This window comes from Bos taurus, chromosome 15 (genome assembly GCF_002263795.3).
Source record: "Bos taurus isolate L1 Dominette 01449 registration number 42190680 breed Hereford chromosome 15, ARS-UCD2.0, whole genome shotgun sequence".
Lineage (NCBI taxonomy): Eukaryota > Metazoa > Chordata > Mammalia > Artiodactyla > Bovidae > Bos > Bos taurus.
In genome coordinates this window covers 23471577-23489085 of record NC_037342.1, presented here as the reverse complement: position 1 = coordinate 23489085, position 17509 = coordinate 23471577, and the positions used below count along the sequence as shown (strand labels likewise).

Here is a 17509-nt window from a genome sequence, read left to right as displayed (position 1 = left end):
GCTCCAAAATTAAAACAATTTCTCTCTTACCAACAGTCCTCTCATACCACTATCTTCAACCACACACACAGACACACAAACACACAGACACACACAGGTAACCTACAGTATTAGCTCATCTCCCATCCTGCATTCTTCTTCACTCCAGCAGTCTTTACTGCACATTTATTGATGGAGAAGTTAAATGACAGCATCTTTGTTCTTGGGGATACCAGGCATTTGAGAGCGGAAGTGCCCCACAGCAAATAGGAGAATTAAATGAAATCCTGACTACTGAATAAAATATCCCCAAACCATATCTCCCACTCAGCTTACAGAAAAAGAACAGTCAGACTTATACCCTGTCATTTGCAAAATGTGGGATTCTCTTCAGCTGATAGCTTAAGAGAATAAGCTACTATCTACTAACTACTATCATTAGTACCTGATAGCTTAACACAGGTACTAATGAGCGGGTTTGCATGTCCCCCACCCAAGGGACCAGGTCTGTGCACGATCACCCTGCAGTGAAGCCCACCCACATGGAGCGTCCCCACAGTCTTTCAGCATCTCACTCCTAATTACTAGTAGGCATCCAGGGACCATTCAAGTTTGAGAAATGGAATGAGACAATATGAGACACAGCAGAGATGCTAAACCCAAAGTAAAGAGGAATTCAAAGGAAAAAGACAATGCAGGAAGCAAGGAAAATATTCTAAAATACTCAGGGATATAAAATGTGTTGCATCAAGAAAGAAGAGGGTGCTACCACAGAGACATTCGGACCACATAAAAGAGTTCTTAGAAATTTTCAATATGCTGTATGTTAACATCTTTTTGTGTTCTTTATGTTATATATGTTAGCAAAACAGAAAATTCAATAGAAATGTTGGCAAAAAACTGAGAAAACCTCCCAGGAAACAAAGGACGGAGGCTTGGTGAGACCAAGAAATGAGTAATAGGAGACAGAAGATAAGAAAAGTCAGATGATCAATCCAATTTCCAAATAAGCGTTCCAGAAAAACAAATTTAAAAGATACAAAAATATCAAATAAAGGATGTAGGAACATTTCCCAGGACTGAAGGACATAAATTTTCACACTAAAAAGGCCCACTAAGAATCTACCCCAATAAATACTATAAAGAGAAGATCCTAACGCCTTCTACAGGAGAAATAAGTTTCAAGCAAATTATCAGAAATTAGAATGTACTGAATTTCACAGATGCAACAGAAAGTTAGAAAGTCTGGAGCAACATCTTCAAAATTCTCAGGAAAAACAATTTCCAATGTAGAGAATTATATACCAGGCAAATATAAATGAACTGTCACAAGCTTAGAAAATTTACAGTCCAGACTGAAAAACGGAGAAAACAAAATAACCATATTTTAACATATTGAGAGGGGATATATACTTCAGTCTGAGAACTTAACCATGAATCAGTGATATGTACGTAGAAAACTAAGCTAAAAAAACGGAAGCCATAATACACTCAAAAAAATTCAGAAAACTATAAAAGAAAGGTAACAAGGTCACAGCATTGATAAAGGCTCAGCTGTGAATAATATTTATATGGTAATGATAATGTAAACATTAAATACTGACAACAAAAAATAGAAAAATTGCAATATTGGGAGGCCACGGTAAAGTAGGAGGGAGTGGGAAGTGTGTAAGAGTAGTAAACTCCCATAGGAAAAAGTCAATAAATAATATCTAAAACTGGAAATTCAGTTCAGTCGCTCAGTCGTGTCTGACTCTTTGTGACCCCATGAATCGCAGCACGCCAGGCCTCCCTGTCCATCACCAACTCCCGGAGTTCACTCAGACTCACGTCCATTGAGTCGGTGATGCCATCCAGCCATCTCATCCTCTGTCGTCCCCTTCTCCTCCTGCCCCCAATCCCTCCCAGCATCAGGGTCTTTTCCAATGAGTCAACTCTTCGTATGAGGTGGCCAAAGTACTGGAGTTTCAGCCTCAGCATCAGTACTTCCAATGAAACTGGGAATTAAGAAAGTATAAATATGGAGATAAAAATGTGGAAACAGATAAATGAGTAGAAAGTGGTTGTTTCAGAGGGGTCAAAATCTAAGGTTGGAGGGCTAAGGAGGAGTAAGATGGAGTAGAAAGAGCTGGGACTGGGGATGAATGCTTTTTGTTTCAAGTCATAAAATTATTTAACTTTTTAAATGTGGACAGTTCAATTTTCCAAAAGCAACATTAAATTCAGGAAAGAAGAGAGGGATGACAACCAAGTAATTGCAATTGCTTGACTAGTTAGGATCTTTAATCTCAAGAAATATTTAGTATAACTTAGCAGAGAAAAGACAAACGAGCTGACCCACCTTATCTTAATGGTAAATAACTGTGGGCTGCAAGCCAAGCTGAGAAGCTATATAGTATGACAAAGTCACTTTATAAGAATGAAATATGAAATCTTTGTCCTAAATCCTTGGGGATTAGAATGTGTCGAGTCAATTTTCCAGATGACTAACACTAATTACATTACCTCTTTCATAGATAATGGTACCTATGCTTATGTTTGCTTTATTTTTCAACTATATGGGAAAAAATCATAGCTCCTTTAGCACCTAGCACAGAGCTGAACACAAAAGACATATGCTCAATAACTGAATCGGTTTAATTGTTGCCTGCTGCTTGAAAATGAGGTTTAGTTATGAATAGGCATTATTTATACTGCACTGTTTTAGAGACATTCCCTTAGCATCTGTGATGCATAGGGCTTTTTTTTTTTTTTTAACCAAATACTAAATGGCTAAGAGTGACATGTTTTCTATGTTCTTGAGTTTGATTCTCAGCATTTTCCCATCCATTCAAGTTACTGCATCTTCTTCCATCAGTGTACCTGTACGTAGCAGTCATGTTTCCTTGATGTTAATCTGAATATAGGAGTCTTTATAAATGTGGTAGAGTGTAGAAATTAATTAAGAATATATGAGCTCTTTCTGAATAAAGGTCTAATGTCTTTATTTAATGTCTAACGAATCAAGTCCCATGGACAGAGGAGCCTGGCAGGCTACAGTCCACGGGGTCACAAAGAGTCGGACACGACTGAGCAACTTACACTACAGATGAAATGCATACAGTTCAGTGCATGGACTTGGGGGTTATCTATTTTGGCTATCCAGAGGCTTCATTCCTTCACTTCTTCATTCTTTCTCTTAATTTTCATTCTTCATGCTCCAAAAAAGAAAGGCTGCCAGACAAACGACTTCCATTATTAATGAAGTGCTACTAACAGGGTCTTTATCAGCAGCCATTACTTAAATATACCCTGATGCTGGGAAAGAGTGAAGGCAGGAAGAGAAGGGGACGACAGAGGATGAGATGGTTGGATGGCATTACCAACCTGATGGACATGAGTTTTAGTAAGCTCTGGGAGTTAGCGATGGACAGGGAAGCCTGGCGTGCTGCAGTTCATGGGGTCTCAAAGAGTCGGACACAACCAAGCGACTGAACTGAACATGCCTCCACCATTGACAAGTTTAATATTAACTCTATGCAAATAGAAAGAAGAATCTATATGAACTCATTTGTTCTATAAACTTCTACTTTTCTCAAAATCGAGACCACTTTGCTTTCACTAAAGATAAAACAGCTAAGCAATCAGCCATGGCATTTCTAACTCAGTCGCAACTCAATGGTGAGTTCAACTCTGAACTCTCAGAGAATGAAAAATAAATGGAAGAAAATGTGAGTCTAATTATAATCAATACTTAAATCCAACAGTGTGCACCCCTTCACTGTGAACTTTAGCAGAAAGAAAGGAAATGGGGAAAAAATGGCTGAGTTTACTATGTGCCAGACAGTTGTATGAATTACCTCATTTTATCTTCACAATAACCCTTTTAGGTAGGTATTATTATCCCTGTCTCACAGATAAATAAACTGAGTTTTTGGAGAGATTCAATTATTGGCTCAAGGTCATGGACAGCAGGAAAGCCACCTTTCAAAATCAAATTTGATATAAAAGATCCATGGGGCACCCCCCTACAGTATGCACTGCCTACAGAACACCAAAAACAGTAAATTAAGAAAGGAAGGTAATTTATAATATCAATTTAAATCAAAGCGCCTGCACTGAACTTAGATCTTCTCATGCATACAACAGCAGGTCTTTAAGGTTTCCATTTGCGTCCTGAATAGAATTATCATATAGCAACCACAGCTTCACTGGTGATTGGCGGAACCTACTGTGGACAGAACAGACACTTGGGAGATGAAATATAAACAGAAGAACACTGGAAAGTGGTCAATCTCAACCATTACCATCCACTCCTCTGCTGATCTGATAAAAGCAATGCGTCTAAAATGTGACAGGCAGGACAGATTTTAGAAGATTTTCCATGAAAACTAATGACTAGAGGGATGGTATGGGGAGGGAGGAGGGAAGAGGGTTCAGGATGGGGAACACATGTATACCTGTGGTGGATTCATTTTGATATTTGGCAAAACTAATACAATTATGTAAAGCTTAAAAATAAAGTAAAATTAAAAAAAAAAGAAAGAAAACTAATGACTAATGGGTATGGGATTTCTTTGGCAATAATAAAAATGTTTAGAAATTTTTAAAAAGGTGTGTGCGTGTTCCTACCAGTCTCTCTTGGCTCTTTCCCTTGGTGTGTGGGTAGTGCCAGATGGCCCTGAGCTTGCAGCCTTCCCAACGACCTCTTCTCCCCTTCTTTTTGGCCAAGTGTCTTAAGGTATCAGCTCTTCCTCCACCTTTGACTCTAAGAACTTGAATTTCACTCTCCGACTGAAATTACTCTAACATTTCCATTCTCCTCCAAATCCAAAGATTCTCCTTGAGTCTCATCCTCCTTATTCTCCTAACCACAACAAGCACCGCTGCCCTCTTTGTCATGGCACCATTTGTTTTGCAACTGGAACATAAAGCTCATTAGAGAAAGCTCAGGTTGTATATAAAAATAATCTTCTTTCAGTCTTAAAAAGTGAAAAAGATTTTTAAAACAAAACTGAGATTATGCTTATAAATTCCATTTGCTTTCCAAGTCTTCTAGTTAACATTATTATCCTTCTCTAACCCAGGCATTCATACTTGCGAGGCTCTGGTCCCCTTTATTTGTTCACCATCACTTCATAAATTATGGACAAGTACCATTCTAGATGCTACATAAATACAACAACATAAATACTCCAGGTGTGATAAAGACTCCACAATGTACCAGTTGTAATTCATGGTGTTTTCCCTCCACTGAAAAAGGATTAAAAATATAGACTACTATGACTGTCTTCTTGATCTCCTTAGCTGGGTTACCTCCAAGCTTCCACCCAAACATGCAACAGTTTAACATACCTCATCCATGCTAAATCCTTCCTTTAAACCTCTTTCAGCTCTCAATCACACTGTGAAGAGTTTTCCAATCTCCCCTGGTGCACAAGCAATCTTTATCTTGCCTCGACACTCTGAGCCACGTACTGGCTTTAAATGCTACCTGGTATTCCCAGCCGTCTTTTCATTCTCTACTAGACAGTAAGCTCTCTTACTATCAAGGAATTGTACTTGAGAGTTTTGGGGTTTTGTTTTACATCTGCAGCTAACAGACTGCAGCAATGCTCAGTAAGTATTTTCACTGATATTGCTTCTCCCTCTCCCCACAAACCCATTAAATCTCTTCCCAATCCCTTCTCTGCACTACAGACAGTTTTCCCTTCTCTCTAGTCCTATATTCTTTCATCTATGACATTAGCTTTCTAACTCTTTTGACCCGAGTCATAACATGATATATGTTTTCCATTACAACCAGATCAACAAAAGTTTCACAAAACAGTATCTACCCTTACTGTATAAGATATACTCTTTCTATTTTATTCCATTTCTTCTTTCTCCCTCTTTCCCCCTTCCTTCCTTTCTTTAACACTAGTAGAAGCCAACTGAATAGATTCCACCACCCATGGTTGAAAAATATTGACCTATAAGTTAAGACACATAGATGCCCAATTTTTTCCTAAAACCTAATGCGCATAAACGGAGAAGGCAATGGCACCCCACTCCAGTACTCTTGCCTGGAAAATCCCATGGACGGAGGAGCCTGGTAGGCTGCAGTCCATGGGGTTGCGAAGAGTCGCAAACGACTGAGCGACTTCACTTTCACGTTTCACTTTCATGCATTGGAGGAGGAAATGGCAACCCACTCCAGTGTTCTTGCCTGGGGAATCCCAGGGACGGAGGAGCCTGGTGGGCTGCCGTCTATGGGGTCGCACAGAGTCAGACACAACTGAAGCGACTTAGTAGTAATAGTAGTAATGTGCATAAAACTGAGGGTATCCATTCTTCATCCAAGGTAAGCCCTTCTTCCCAATTCCCTATCAGGCTGACAGTACCATGATTATTGCATTACTTTGGGTTTACAGCATCAATGTTTTTCTATCTCAATCTGCTACCATTTTGGACCTATCATTTCCCTTTCTGGCTGATTTGTGATCTCCAGGGTGTCAGCTGTGGATCCTTTTCATTCTTACCCAAAGTTACCACAAGTGTATCTTTCCAAGATTATCTGCTTTATAAAATATAGATATATCACAGTTGTATTTCTTTAACAAGCAGCTCTGATACACAAAATTTGATTTTTGTAAGACTTTTCAGCTGTGTGTGTATTAATAAAAGGTATAGTTAAATATTTTGGTTTGTGGTGAATTATTTGATTTGATTTTCCTATTCAAATGAGGAAATTACAGTTTGAAGATATTAAGCAACTTTCACAGATTAACTAGACTAGTTGGTAACAGAGCCAAATGCTGAACCCAAATCTTTTAAATCTAAGCCCAATTGTTCCCTTTCTTCACATACACATCTTCCTACTCTTAAAACAAAAGACTTTCATTGCACTTCACAGGCCTTCAGAGCAGCTTTAACTGGATCTCCCACCTCCCAGCCTCTAAGTTCTCCATCATCTAGCTGACTTTTTATAATGCAGCAAAAATCCTTTCACCAACTCACAATTTTGTCCAGCCCCTATAGTGCTTGCCACATAAAACTAAAACTTCCTTTAAGGTCTGCAACAATTCTCCGCTAATTCACAGCTGGCATCAAACGCAGAGCCTAACACAGCAGATATTCCATTGCTGTAGCTGACTATACCCTTAAATATTTTAAAAAATGATTTTTCTTACATCCCCAGTAGCACCCCCTCCTTTGTTTAGCATTTACGATTTTAATAAGACCTGTGCCAACATCCAGTCTGCTTTCATTGCTCCTCAATACCAAGGATCCTCCAGCTAGACGCATCTCCTCCTACAGAGAACTGGTCCTTCCTCTTATTTATCCTGTGTCCCTGGAGCTTGAGATCAGTAGCTCTGCCACACCTTTTTCCAGACACGAAAACCAACTAAGATGATTTTTGGCTTTCTGAATAATTCTCACAATTACTGCCTGCCTCCTTCTCTCTAGGCACTTACTCACACAGTATCTTTCAGGATTTCCTACCATCTGAACTAAGTGTCTTCGCCCCAGCCATCTGAAAGCCTCTGCAGGACCAGTATAATACACTTAAATGTATTTTGTTTTTCCCCTCGGCTTCCAGCACCAACTCTGCACATCCCATTTACACCTGTTTAATAACCATTTCAAACAAAACCTCCATGGAGAATGAACTTTAAAAACAAATACTGCGTTCCATTCAGTTCAGTCGCTCAGTTATGTCCAACTCTTTGCAACTCCATGGACTGCAGCACACCAGGCTTCCCTGTCCATCACCAACTCCCACAGCTTGCTCAAATTCACGTCCATCAAGTCGGTGATGCCATCCAACCATCTCATTTTCTGTTGTCCCCTTCTCCTCCTGCCTTCAATCTTTCCCAGCATCAGGGTCTTTCCCAATGAGTCAGTTCTTTGCATCAGGTGGCCAAAGTATTGGAGCTTCAACTTCAGCATCAGTCCCTCCAATGAATAATCAGGACTGATTTCCTTTAGGGTTTGGTTTGATCTCCTTACAGTCCAAGGGACTCTCAAGAGTTTTCTCTAACACCACAGTTCAAAAGCACCAATTCTTCAGAGCTCACTTCCAGTATCCATCTTACATATGTGTAAGATATTATCCACCTTGCATATGTGAATTAGTTAAGCTCACCAAGACCCACAATGCAGGTGTCACTTTTCCCATTTTACAGAGAGGGGGCGAGCTCAGAAATGCAGCAACTTGTGGAATGTCAATGACAGTGACTTTGACCTAGACCTGTCAGACTCCAAAGCTCTTAATACTGCCTACCACTCCCCCCTTATTTCCATCAGATCCAGAAGCCAAGCAAGTTCACCTTTGCTTGGCATGTACTCTGATGCTGTGCTAAGTCACCTCAGTCGTGTTTGACTCTTTCGACCCCGTGGACTGTAGCCTGCCAGGCTCCTCTGTCCACTGGATTCTCCAGGCAAGAATACTGGAGTGGGTTGTTATTTCCTACTCCAGGGGTTCTTCCCAATCCAGGGATCGAATGCTTGTCTTCGATATTTCCGGCCCTATAGGCACATTCGTTACCACGGAGCCACCGGGGAGGCCTGGCTGATCCTATATGTATTCAAATTATCCTAACCTTAGAAAAGGATGAAATGCAGTCAGAGAAAAGTTACAGTCTGCGCTTCACCTGAGTAAATCACTTACTTACTCTCCTAGCCTCAGTTTCTGTTTCAAGACCTAACACAATCTGGCCCCGAAAATTGTTTTTTCTCCTCATCTCTGGCCATTTCTCCCCAAGCACCCTACACTGTTCCCTAGATACGACTGTATACATCCACGTCTCTATGCGTTGGTTCTACTGAATCACCTCTTCTTCCTCCTCCATCCACTGAAGGCAAACTGACGCCCCTTACCCACCTCAAGAGAGCCCCAAGCCGAATTACTTGTTTCCTTCCTTGTGCTCCAATGGTATTTAATTCATGTCTGTATTTATAAGTACAGGATGTCTCCCCCACACTGGATGGTAAGCTCCAGAAGCAGAGACACGCCTTACTCGACTCATAACTGAAACCCAGCACAATTCCTGAAACTGTTTGACCATCACAAGGTTTCAGGAAAGTTCGCTAAATTGAGAAAGTCAGGAATGTCTGTTGTGATTCAACCAAGATTTGTTAAGCAGTCAATCAACCATGCCTTCAACTAAGAGGAGCATCTGTCCTTCCTACTTCACAGAGAGGTTTTTAAACGTTACCTGTTTACCTCCCCAACTACCCAAAGATGGATGTCCCCCTGATAATATCTCATAGCACCCTGCTCCTTTTCTTAGTTTTTAATCAGAATATGTAACTATAAAGATGTGCGTGAATTACTTTAATGTCTATATTCCTCCACAGTCTTAGACTGGAAGCTCTATACAGAGATGATGTATGTTAAGTTTACCACTGCATTCCTAGCACCCAGCACCTACTTGATTAATATTTACCAAATAAAAGATATGAAGATTAAAAGACACAATGATCAAAACCTCTGTGAATTGTATACAGATGATAAACCAGATACACTAATTAGGATTACATATCCAGTTTATCCCCTTTGATGGCTACAACAAAACCATCAGTCTCTTCTCCAGTATCCTATGCCTTTAGTTGGCAAACCTCTTCCAGCTTCACCAATAGGGCACTTATGTTTGACTCATCTCAGTAAAAAGAGCAATTACCTTATTTTTATTCCAGTTTGTAATTTATAAAAATATCTGCAGTGAGACATATTTAATCACCTCAGTTCTCACTAAAGACAGTCTATAAAATATAGGTCAAATAGCTTTTTCTTTTCAAAAATAACTTTGATTTTGATACATGGCTCTCATCTTCAAAGCACTACACAAACAACCTTTACGAGGTATAGGTACACGCTGGAACAATTAGTTTGTATTCTCAGGCGAGTGGGCCCAGGCAGGCCAACACAGTTGCCACGGCAAGTCAGGTGTTTGCATGGACTCCTTAGCTGCATGGGTTCCTTCCAAGGCTCGGGGGGCGATGCGGATCTGGTGACCTGAACCTGTGCTCACGGTCAGAAGCAAGAAAGTTCTGAATTGCCTTCAAAATCACAGACCTTTCGGCCCCATGAAACCCAGAATCCTTTTGCTAACAACTTTCAACTTCCCAAGACCCCCTTCTCTCTGAAGTATTCATAACCAACAACATGGCAGGCATATTTAAAACAAGATTTTTAAGAATCTAGTTCTAATCAATGAAATACAGTATTTTAACATCCTTTTTTAAAGTCTATCTAAAAAGAGAGCATGATGTCTGAATAATTTTTTTTTCTAGACCCATATACACCCCTCTTTCTCTTTAATAAGCACAGCTCATGTGCATTCTAAAATATTCACAAGGTCTCTAACAAGGAGGTATTGCTAATTTTCCCACCTCACAGAAGAGGAAATGAACTTAGAGAACTGAATTGACTCACCCGGGATCAGACAACTAATAAAGGATCTATGTGCCTGGGGTGTCACCCGAGGGCCACCGGCCACTCTTAATCTCTAGGCTCTCCTACTCGTAGGGTTCCTTGACAGCAGAAATTAGGTCATCACAGTGCTTTGTAATTCGCCACAGAGCTGATGATAAAAAGCTGGCACTCAATAAACATATTTGATGAACTATTTAAGAGAATACCTATTATAACCCAATCCCTACTGGCATGACACCACTATGAATATTCCTAAATGGTGAGGTAATCTGATCTCTCAGGAATGGTACAGGATGGAAAACAGGGCCAGATGTTGCCAGGGTTTGCAGCTACAAATCAAAACGTACTCAGTGAGCATATCCAGTGGAACACAGGTTAGACAAAAGCCTGTCAAGTCCCACCAGTGAGGCAATCTTTGAACTGAAGTCACATCTACAATCATATCTACATATATCTGGAGAAAAAGAATGCCTAACAGGTTTATTAAAACCTTTAAAACACACACATGCACAAATACACAAGACAGACCAAATGTTTTCTTCTTCTAGCACAGTCCTCTTTGAGTGATTGCTTGGAAATCAAATTAATTCTGCAGGAAAGAAAAAGTGTGGCTACCTAACTGAAAACAGTGAACTCAGTGGCTGCGTGTAGACACGGCCTAACAGCATATCAAGTGTAGTGTATTGAACGTGCCTGAAAGGCCGCCATTGGCACCCACACCAACATCAAAAGGCAGTGCTCCTAATGAGGATCTTCAGCCAAGAGACGGCGTTTCAACACGGTGAAACAAAAGGGCATAATGGCACCACTGGCAACGCCAAATAATTTCCATCCCTGTACAGCAGCAAATGGTTTTCAGTGTGGCACTAAGATGCAGTAACAAAAAGGGCTAGAGTTGACATGCCTCTGACCTTCAGATGGCCTTCTGTGTGGTACCACTCTACAGTAGTTAAGGACATTTGCCTGTATCGCTGATAGTAGGTTCACGACACGGTTTTCTCATATGAGAAACTCTGGATCTCATAGAGACCTATTCATCAAGACTCGGAGAGGTCCTTGGGTATTCACTCTTCCTAAGAGGCTGACTCTGACAATACTGCTCAAAGCCTCATTGAGTATTTTAAGAGATGTATAAAATCCTTCTCTGAATCGTATTGTTTCTTCCTTTTTAACTAAAGGAATCTTAACCTTGCCTTCTTGATTCAAACCTCAAACAGCCGTTATCATTATATGGCCTGCAGAGTCAAGTTTTCAATGTGGTTTAATTTGTAATTCATTTTTAAGGTTGGAAAAAAGTGCTATGTATAATTTCCTGCCCCTTCTTTTAACATTTCAGAAGTTTCTCAGCCTATATAGTGTTAGGTGAATTGACGGATTAATAATACCTAAACTGAAGAATTATCAATTATGGAATTTACATTTAAATATTTATATTGACAGCATAAGACATGTGTGTGCTCAAAACCTCAATACTTAAGTAGCACAGGAGAGCCTTTTAAAAATGCCTTTGTCTCCTGCCAGAGTGACTGTTCCCAGAAGACTGACGAGGGCAGGTGCCAATCTCTTCTCTCCTCTCCCTGTTGACTGGTTCTGCTCTCCGGCACCGCAGAACCAAGATCAGCAGGGAAAGTTCAAACCGTTCATTAGCAACAGGTAGTCAATCACTTACTTTTCACCAAGACAGGAAGGACTGTCTGTAAAATATCTTTGGAGGTGTGCCATCAGCACTGAAGTCCCTTTCAGTCTGGGAAGCAGCCCCCGTCCTTTAACTGTGAAGACGTAAAGGTGGGGAATTCATCAAACTAATATTAAATAGAGGCTTTGTCACCTTAAAAGACTCTGCTTGGATCAGAAATTCTGAAGTCCCTATTTCAAGCAGTGTGAAGTTTACAAGATACTGTCTGTAATTTACAAAACTAGGTTCTGCAGCAAACAAAAACATCTGTCACGTCAAAAGATTAGTATTTGAATGACAAAATGGTGCTATTTATTTTGAAAGGCAATTAGGATGTTCCCTATGACAGAAAAAAAAATACAGATATAGATCACTTACATTAAATAACATATTACCTATCTGAGGAAGCTAATTAATGATAAATGTATTCTAAAGAAAAGTGCTATGCAAAACTCTCAAAATTGGGGGTTTTTTCCTCTCTTATTGCTGCTTTGACTAAGCACCTACAGTCCTTGAAAACAGCACATCCACACCATGAAGTTTTTTGCAAACAATTACTACTTTAATTCTTGAACTATCAAACTCAAGAAACAACCACCATTTAAATCAACAAACCCATAGCTTAATCAATTAGCATAGAGACTTCGATGAACCACCTTATGGAACAAGCATGTGTCCTGCTATTTTAACATTATTTTCAAAAAAAAAAAAAAAGATTCTTGGTAAAGGTATCTGGGAAGAAGTCATCAAGTTTAATCTGTCAGGGGAAGACAGGGGAAGCTTCTTGAAAAACTGACTCTACAAAACAGTTAAGTGTTAGACTATGAGATTCCCTGGTGGCTCAGGAGTGAAGAATCTGCCTGCCAGTGCAAGAGATGAGAGTTCAATTCGTGGGTCAGGAAGATTTCCTGGAGAAGGAAATGGCAGCTCACTCCAGTGGGCTTGTGAAATGCCATGGACAGAGGAGCCTGGCAAGCTACAGTCCTTCGGGTCGCAAAGAGTCTGACACAGCTGAGAGATTAAGCACAGCACAGCTCTATTACATTCCATTAAACTTTGTTCAGAAACATACATTACTGATCTTAAAATGAAAACTGATCAAAAAAAATTTTAGCTCACCGTAACTGTATTGACAGCAAATTCTGCTGAAACATATCTTAATTCATTTAGAGAATGATATCAATATGTATTATATATATACATGCAAGCTAGCTTTTGGGTAGCAAAGGTGCTCTTTGTTCTTAATCTGGTGCAACTTATTAGAAAACCAGTCCTGATCACTCCCTGACTCTTCCAAGTTGGCAGAGAATTGCAAAAATTATCAAATAAATATGACTTAACAACCATTCCAGATCATTCAAGCAATTTTCCCACAAAACATCTAAAACGGCATCACGATAAACTCAAATGTGTAATTCCACAACCTTTCACTTTATTACTAAGGAGCAGAAGGCACCAAAATGACAGCAGACACAATTCCTTTGGTATATTAAGATGAACACACCTTACATTTACATTTTCATGTGTTCCCAGCCGGGCAGTGACTTAACTACCATTGTCCCTGGAGATGCTAGAATATTGGAGGCAAACAAACAAACAAACAAACAACAACAACCCTAAAACGTGTGTGTATGTGTGTGTGGGTGGGAGAGAGAGAAAGAGGGAGAGAGAGCAAGACTGCTCTGTTATTTCTGTTTCTGTCCTGCCCCTCTGACTTGAACTCTACATTGGTTTTTTCAATGGTGAAAACAATACTTTAATGGAAAATTATTTCTTTGGAAAACCGCTCAACTTCTTTCTTTTGTTAAGCAACCTTGCATGTGTTTCTCGTTCGTTCTGCCTTCTCCCCATCCTCACGTTACTAGGGCCCTCGAAAGAGGGTGCTTTCATTCCAAACACTGGTCAGAAAGCCACCCATACCTTGGCAGCCAAGAACAGCCAATCTGGGATTCCCTGGGCGTGTACCTGCTATAACTCCCTAGGGAATCCCGACACCAAGAGCTACACCCATCACGGGGTTGGGGACAGCTGAGCGATCCCCCAGAGCCCCTCAAAGATCAGGTCTGTATGGTCATGCCCCCACCTAGGGGACAGAAGGCCCCAGAATCACACAAACACACTCGTGCGGTGCAGGGAAATCAATCGCGCGCCGGAGACCTACCGACACGACGTGAGAAGACCTGACAGGGCGCCCCTGGCCACCGGGCAGTGGGCACAGAACCAGGGGTCAGCCGGGGTTGGCCCCCCGTCGGGAGGCTCGCCCCCGCCGGCCAAAGCCCCGCCCCCGGCGTCGCCCCCGGCCCGAGGCGCGCCGGTCAGCGCACGCGCGTCGGTGCGCCCAGCCTCTGCGCCCTCCCGGGCCACACGCTCCGGCCCAGACGGCTCGGCGTGGGCGCGCGAGCCCGTGTGTGTGTGCGCGTGTGTGTGCCAGAGGAGCGGGAGGGATGGTCCAAGCCGGCGTGCAGGAGGCGCGAGTGGGCGAGCACGGGCGGGTCGGCCCGGGAGACCTTCCTGTGACCACCTCGACTCCATGTTATCTCCTCGGAAACTGCGGGCCGGGCAGGGGGCCGGCCGCAGGGCGGGGTTCCTCCCGGCCTGGGCTTGGGGGGTGAGCGAGACCGTTAGGCTGGCGCACCGGGAGACCGTGCTGGCAGCCCCGGGCCGCCACCCGCGCCGAAATAAAAAGCCTCTCACAGCTTCCCGCCCAGCCAGCCTCTCTCTGATTGGTCGCTGGAGAAGAGACCCGAGTTGGCTGGAGGCGGCGGCCGCGCGCGGCTCTCGTGCCACCCGGGGAGGGGGCGCGTTGGGTGCTCCCCGTTCTCCCGCACTCCGGCCGGGCGGTCTACGGCCGCTCCAGCGGCGCCTGGCAGCGGCGGTCGCAACACACAGACCCCTCCGCCCGGCTCTCATCGGGCGCTTCTCCCAGCACACGCCCCCCCACCCCCCAGCCTAGAATGTCCGCCCACCCCACCCAGCACTCTGCATCCCAGTCTCCTTTATTCCCGTCCGTCAGCTCCAAAACGCAAATCCTGGGGCGGGGTGGGGTGGAGTGAGGCAGGGTGGGGTGAGGCGGGGTGGGGTGGAGTGAGCAGCTGGAGGGGAGGGTGGGCACGCACAGAAAAATCTTCCAGGGAGGCTAGGATGGAAATACCCCGAATGGGGAAAAAAAAACCCAAAAAACAAAAAACCACCTCCCTCCCGGCCGCCAAGGTGTTTTGGGCGGCGGCGCGGCCCCCTCCACCCGCGGGAGCATCTCTACTGTCTTCCTCCTAGCTCCCTATTGTTCGCACTTTCCCAGGATCGGGAACCTCGCCCAAAGAAAGGAGACTGAGGCGAGGTGTTTCGAGAGGCTACCTGCCATTCTTCTCTCGCACCGTGCAACACGGGGCTCGCGGTGCGTGTGAAGGCACACGCGCGCACACACGCGCGCACACACACACCAGGCAGCCCAGATCACGCCCTCCTCGCCCTCCGCCCCTCCGCACTTCCTCCTGTCAAAACGCAGCGCTCGACCCTCCCATCCCTCCTTGCTCTGGGCCGAGAGCAGGCTTTGCAACTAACCAGCAATTTGGCAAATGAAAAACTAACGTCATATCGACAGGGAGGTGCAACAACGGCCACACAGCCCTGAGATTCTGCCCATTTCGCCCCATTTTTGCAAACCGTTATTTCTCCGGGGCGGGGAGGGAAGGGGGTAGGCGCAAAGGCGGCGAGTCCCACTTTATTAGACCCGGGGAAATAACGATCGCGGGCGGTTGCCCCGGCCTTATTGTTCACTCTTCGTGGGGCAGGGGCTGAAAACCCCTTCCCCACGGAAGCCGAGCCTGTGTGGCTGCACCACCGAGCTACGGCATCCGCCGCCCGCTTTCGGGGATGGAGCGCTGCCCATCGCCGGCGCGACCGCAGCGTCCCTGGGAGCGGACGGTTCGGCTCCCAGCGCCTCGGGCACACAAAGTGGGAAGGGCGGGCGCGCTGGAGGGGCGCCCGGCGCTCGCTGCGAGGGGAGGCTGTCCCGGTCCAGGCAGCCCGGGAGGGCGCGGGGTTCGGCTAGGCTGCAAGGACAACGCGCTCCTTCCTCAGCTCCAGGAAAATGAACACCCTTAGCATTCCACGTAAAACCACCCCCAAATAACAGCGTTCCTCGGGGGACGAGGAGGGGGCAGAGGGCAATGAGCATATCAAATTGAGAATAATAATTTTGAAAATGTACCTGCAGTTCCCAGGAAAAACAAAGTCCAGATGAGATTCTTAGTTTGCAGCATTGTAATCTGCTGGCCGGGAGGGATGTTCTTGCCGCGGTAAATTCTCTGCCCCCCCCCTTGCAGCGAGTGTGGACGGCGGCAGAGCAACAGACCTAGGGGCAGACAATTGCCAGGCTGAGTACGATTATTTTTGCAGAATTGTTTCCTGCCAGCCGCTGCCGAGATGCGTTCACGCGCTGATCGGAGAATGAGTGACAGTCCCAGCCTCAGCACACTAGCAACTCGGAGATCCTTGCGCTGGCCCGGGTTCGCTTTGATGGAACTGGGGATGGGAGCTGGGGGCGGGGGGCGGGGGTGAGAACCTCACTGTGTCCTTCCACCACGCCGGCCACAAATAGTGCCTCACATCAAGGAGGTAAGAGAGACAGGGGAGGCAGATGCGGCCGCCTGCAAAACGTGGCCTGGAGCCGCCGGAGGAGTCGGGCTGTTTCACACGCAGTCTTCCAGGCAGAGCTGGGATTTCTTCTTTGCACAATTCTCCCAAGCCTCCGCGGTCCTTAATGCCGTCCAGCCTTCTTTCATCAGGAAGCTTGGGTACTTTAATAACTAGTAGATAATAAAAAGAAAATCTTAGGTTTGCGTAGGGTTTCAAAGTTGTCAAATCCTCCATTTAGATCTTAAGATCCTTGAATTATAAGAATAGCCTAGGACTTCATTTTTTTAAGTGCAGGAAATTAGAAATTTGGAGAGGGATGGGGATCGCTGTTGTGGGGTTTGGTTTGGGTTTTGTTTATTGGTTTGTTCGATGCTTGTTGTGAAGTTTGCCTCACAGAGGCAACAAATCCCAAGGGAAGGAGATGAGAAGCAACTGAAGTTAGGAGAAAAACGCAGATGTTTAGAAGGGCTTTTCAGAAATAACTGAAGGTTTTCTTGTTTACAAATGCTGAAAACTGTTATAAACCAAGATTTTTTTTTTAATGTAGGTTTTATAGTATAGGCACTGTATTAAATAGTGTTTTCTTACAAGGGCTACAACCTCAGTTCTTATAGACTTTAATAAAGATCATCACTGAGGTACCAACACTAAGAGTTTCAATGAATCTTCCAGCTGTATTTTAAACAGAAAAGGGTGGAGGAGCAGGGTGAAAATAGGCATGTTTCAGCCCCTGAGCAAGGCTTGAGTGTTTAAGGAACAAAAGGTGAGGTAGACTCAGGAGCTGGCAGTGTTCGAGCTGCTGGACTAGCCTATTAGCC

At 43.9% G+C, this 17509-nt stretch overlaps 1 protein-coding gene across 24 annotated transcripts in view; it reads right to left on the bottom strand.

Moving 5' to 3' along the window:
• Positions 1-16665, bottom strand: part of NCAM1 (neural cell adhesion molecule 1) — a 362241-nt gene extending 345576 nt beyond the window's left edge. For 23 of the 24 annotated variants that reach the window (XM_059874560.1, XM_010812341.4, XM_010812344.4 and 20 more), the window contains exon 1: positions 16264-16511. In XM_059874560.1, the coding sequence (XP_059730543.1) occupies positions 16264-16315 (52 nt within the window). In that variant the 5' untranslated portion in view covers positions 16316-16511. 24 annotated transcript variants of the gene reach the window in all.
• Positions 16666-17509: the final 844 nt, after the last annotated feature.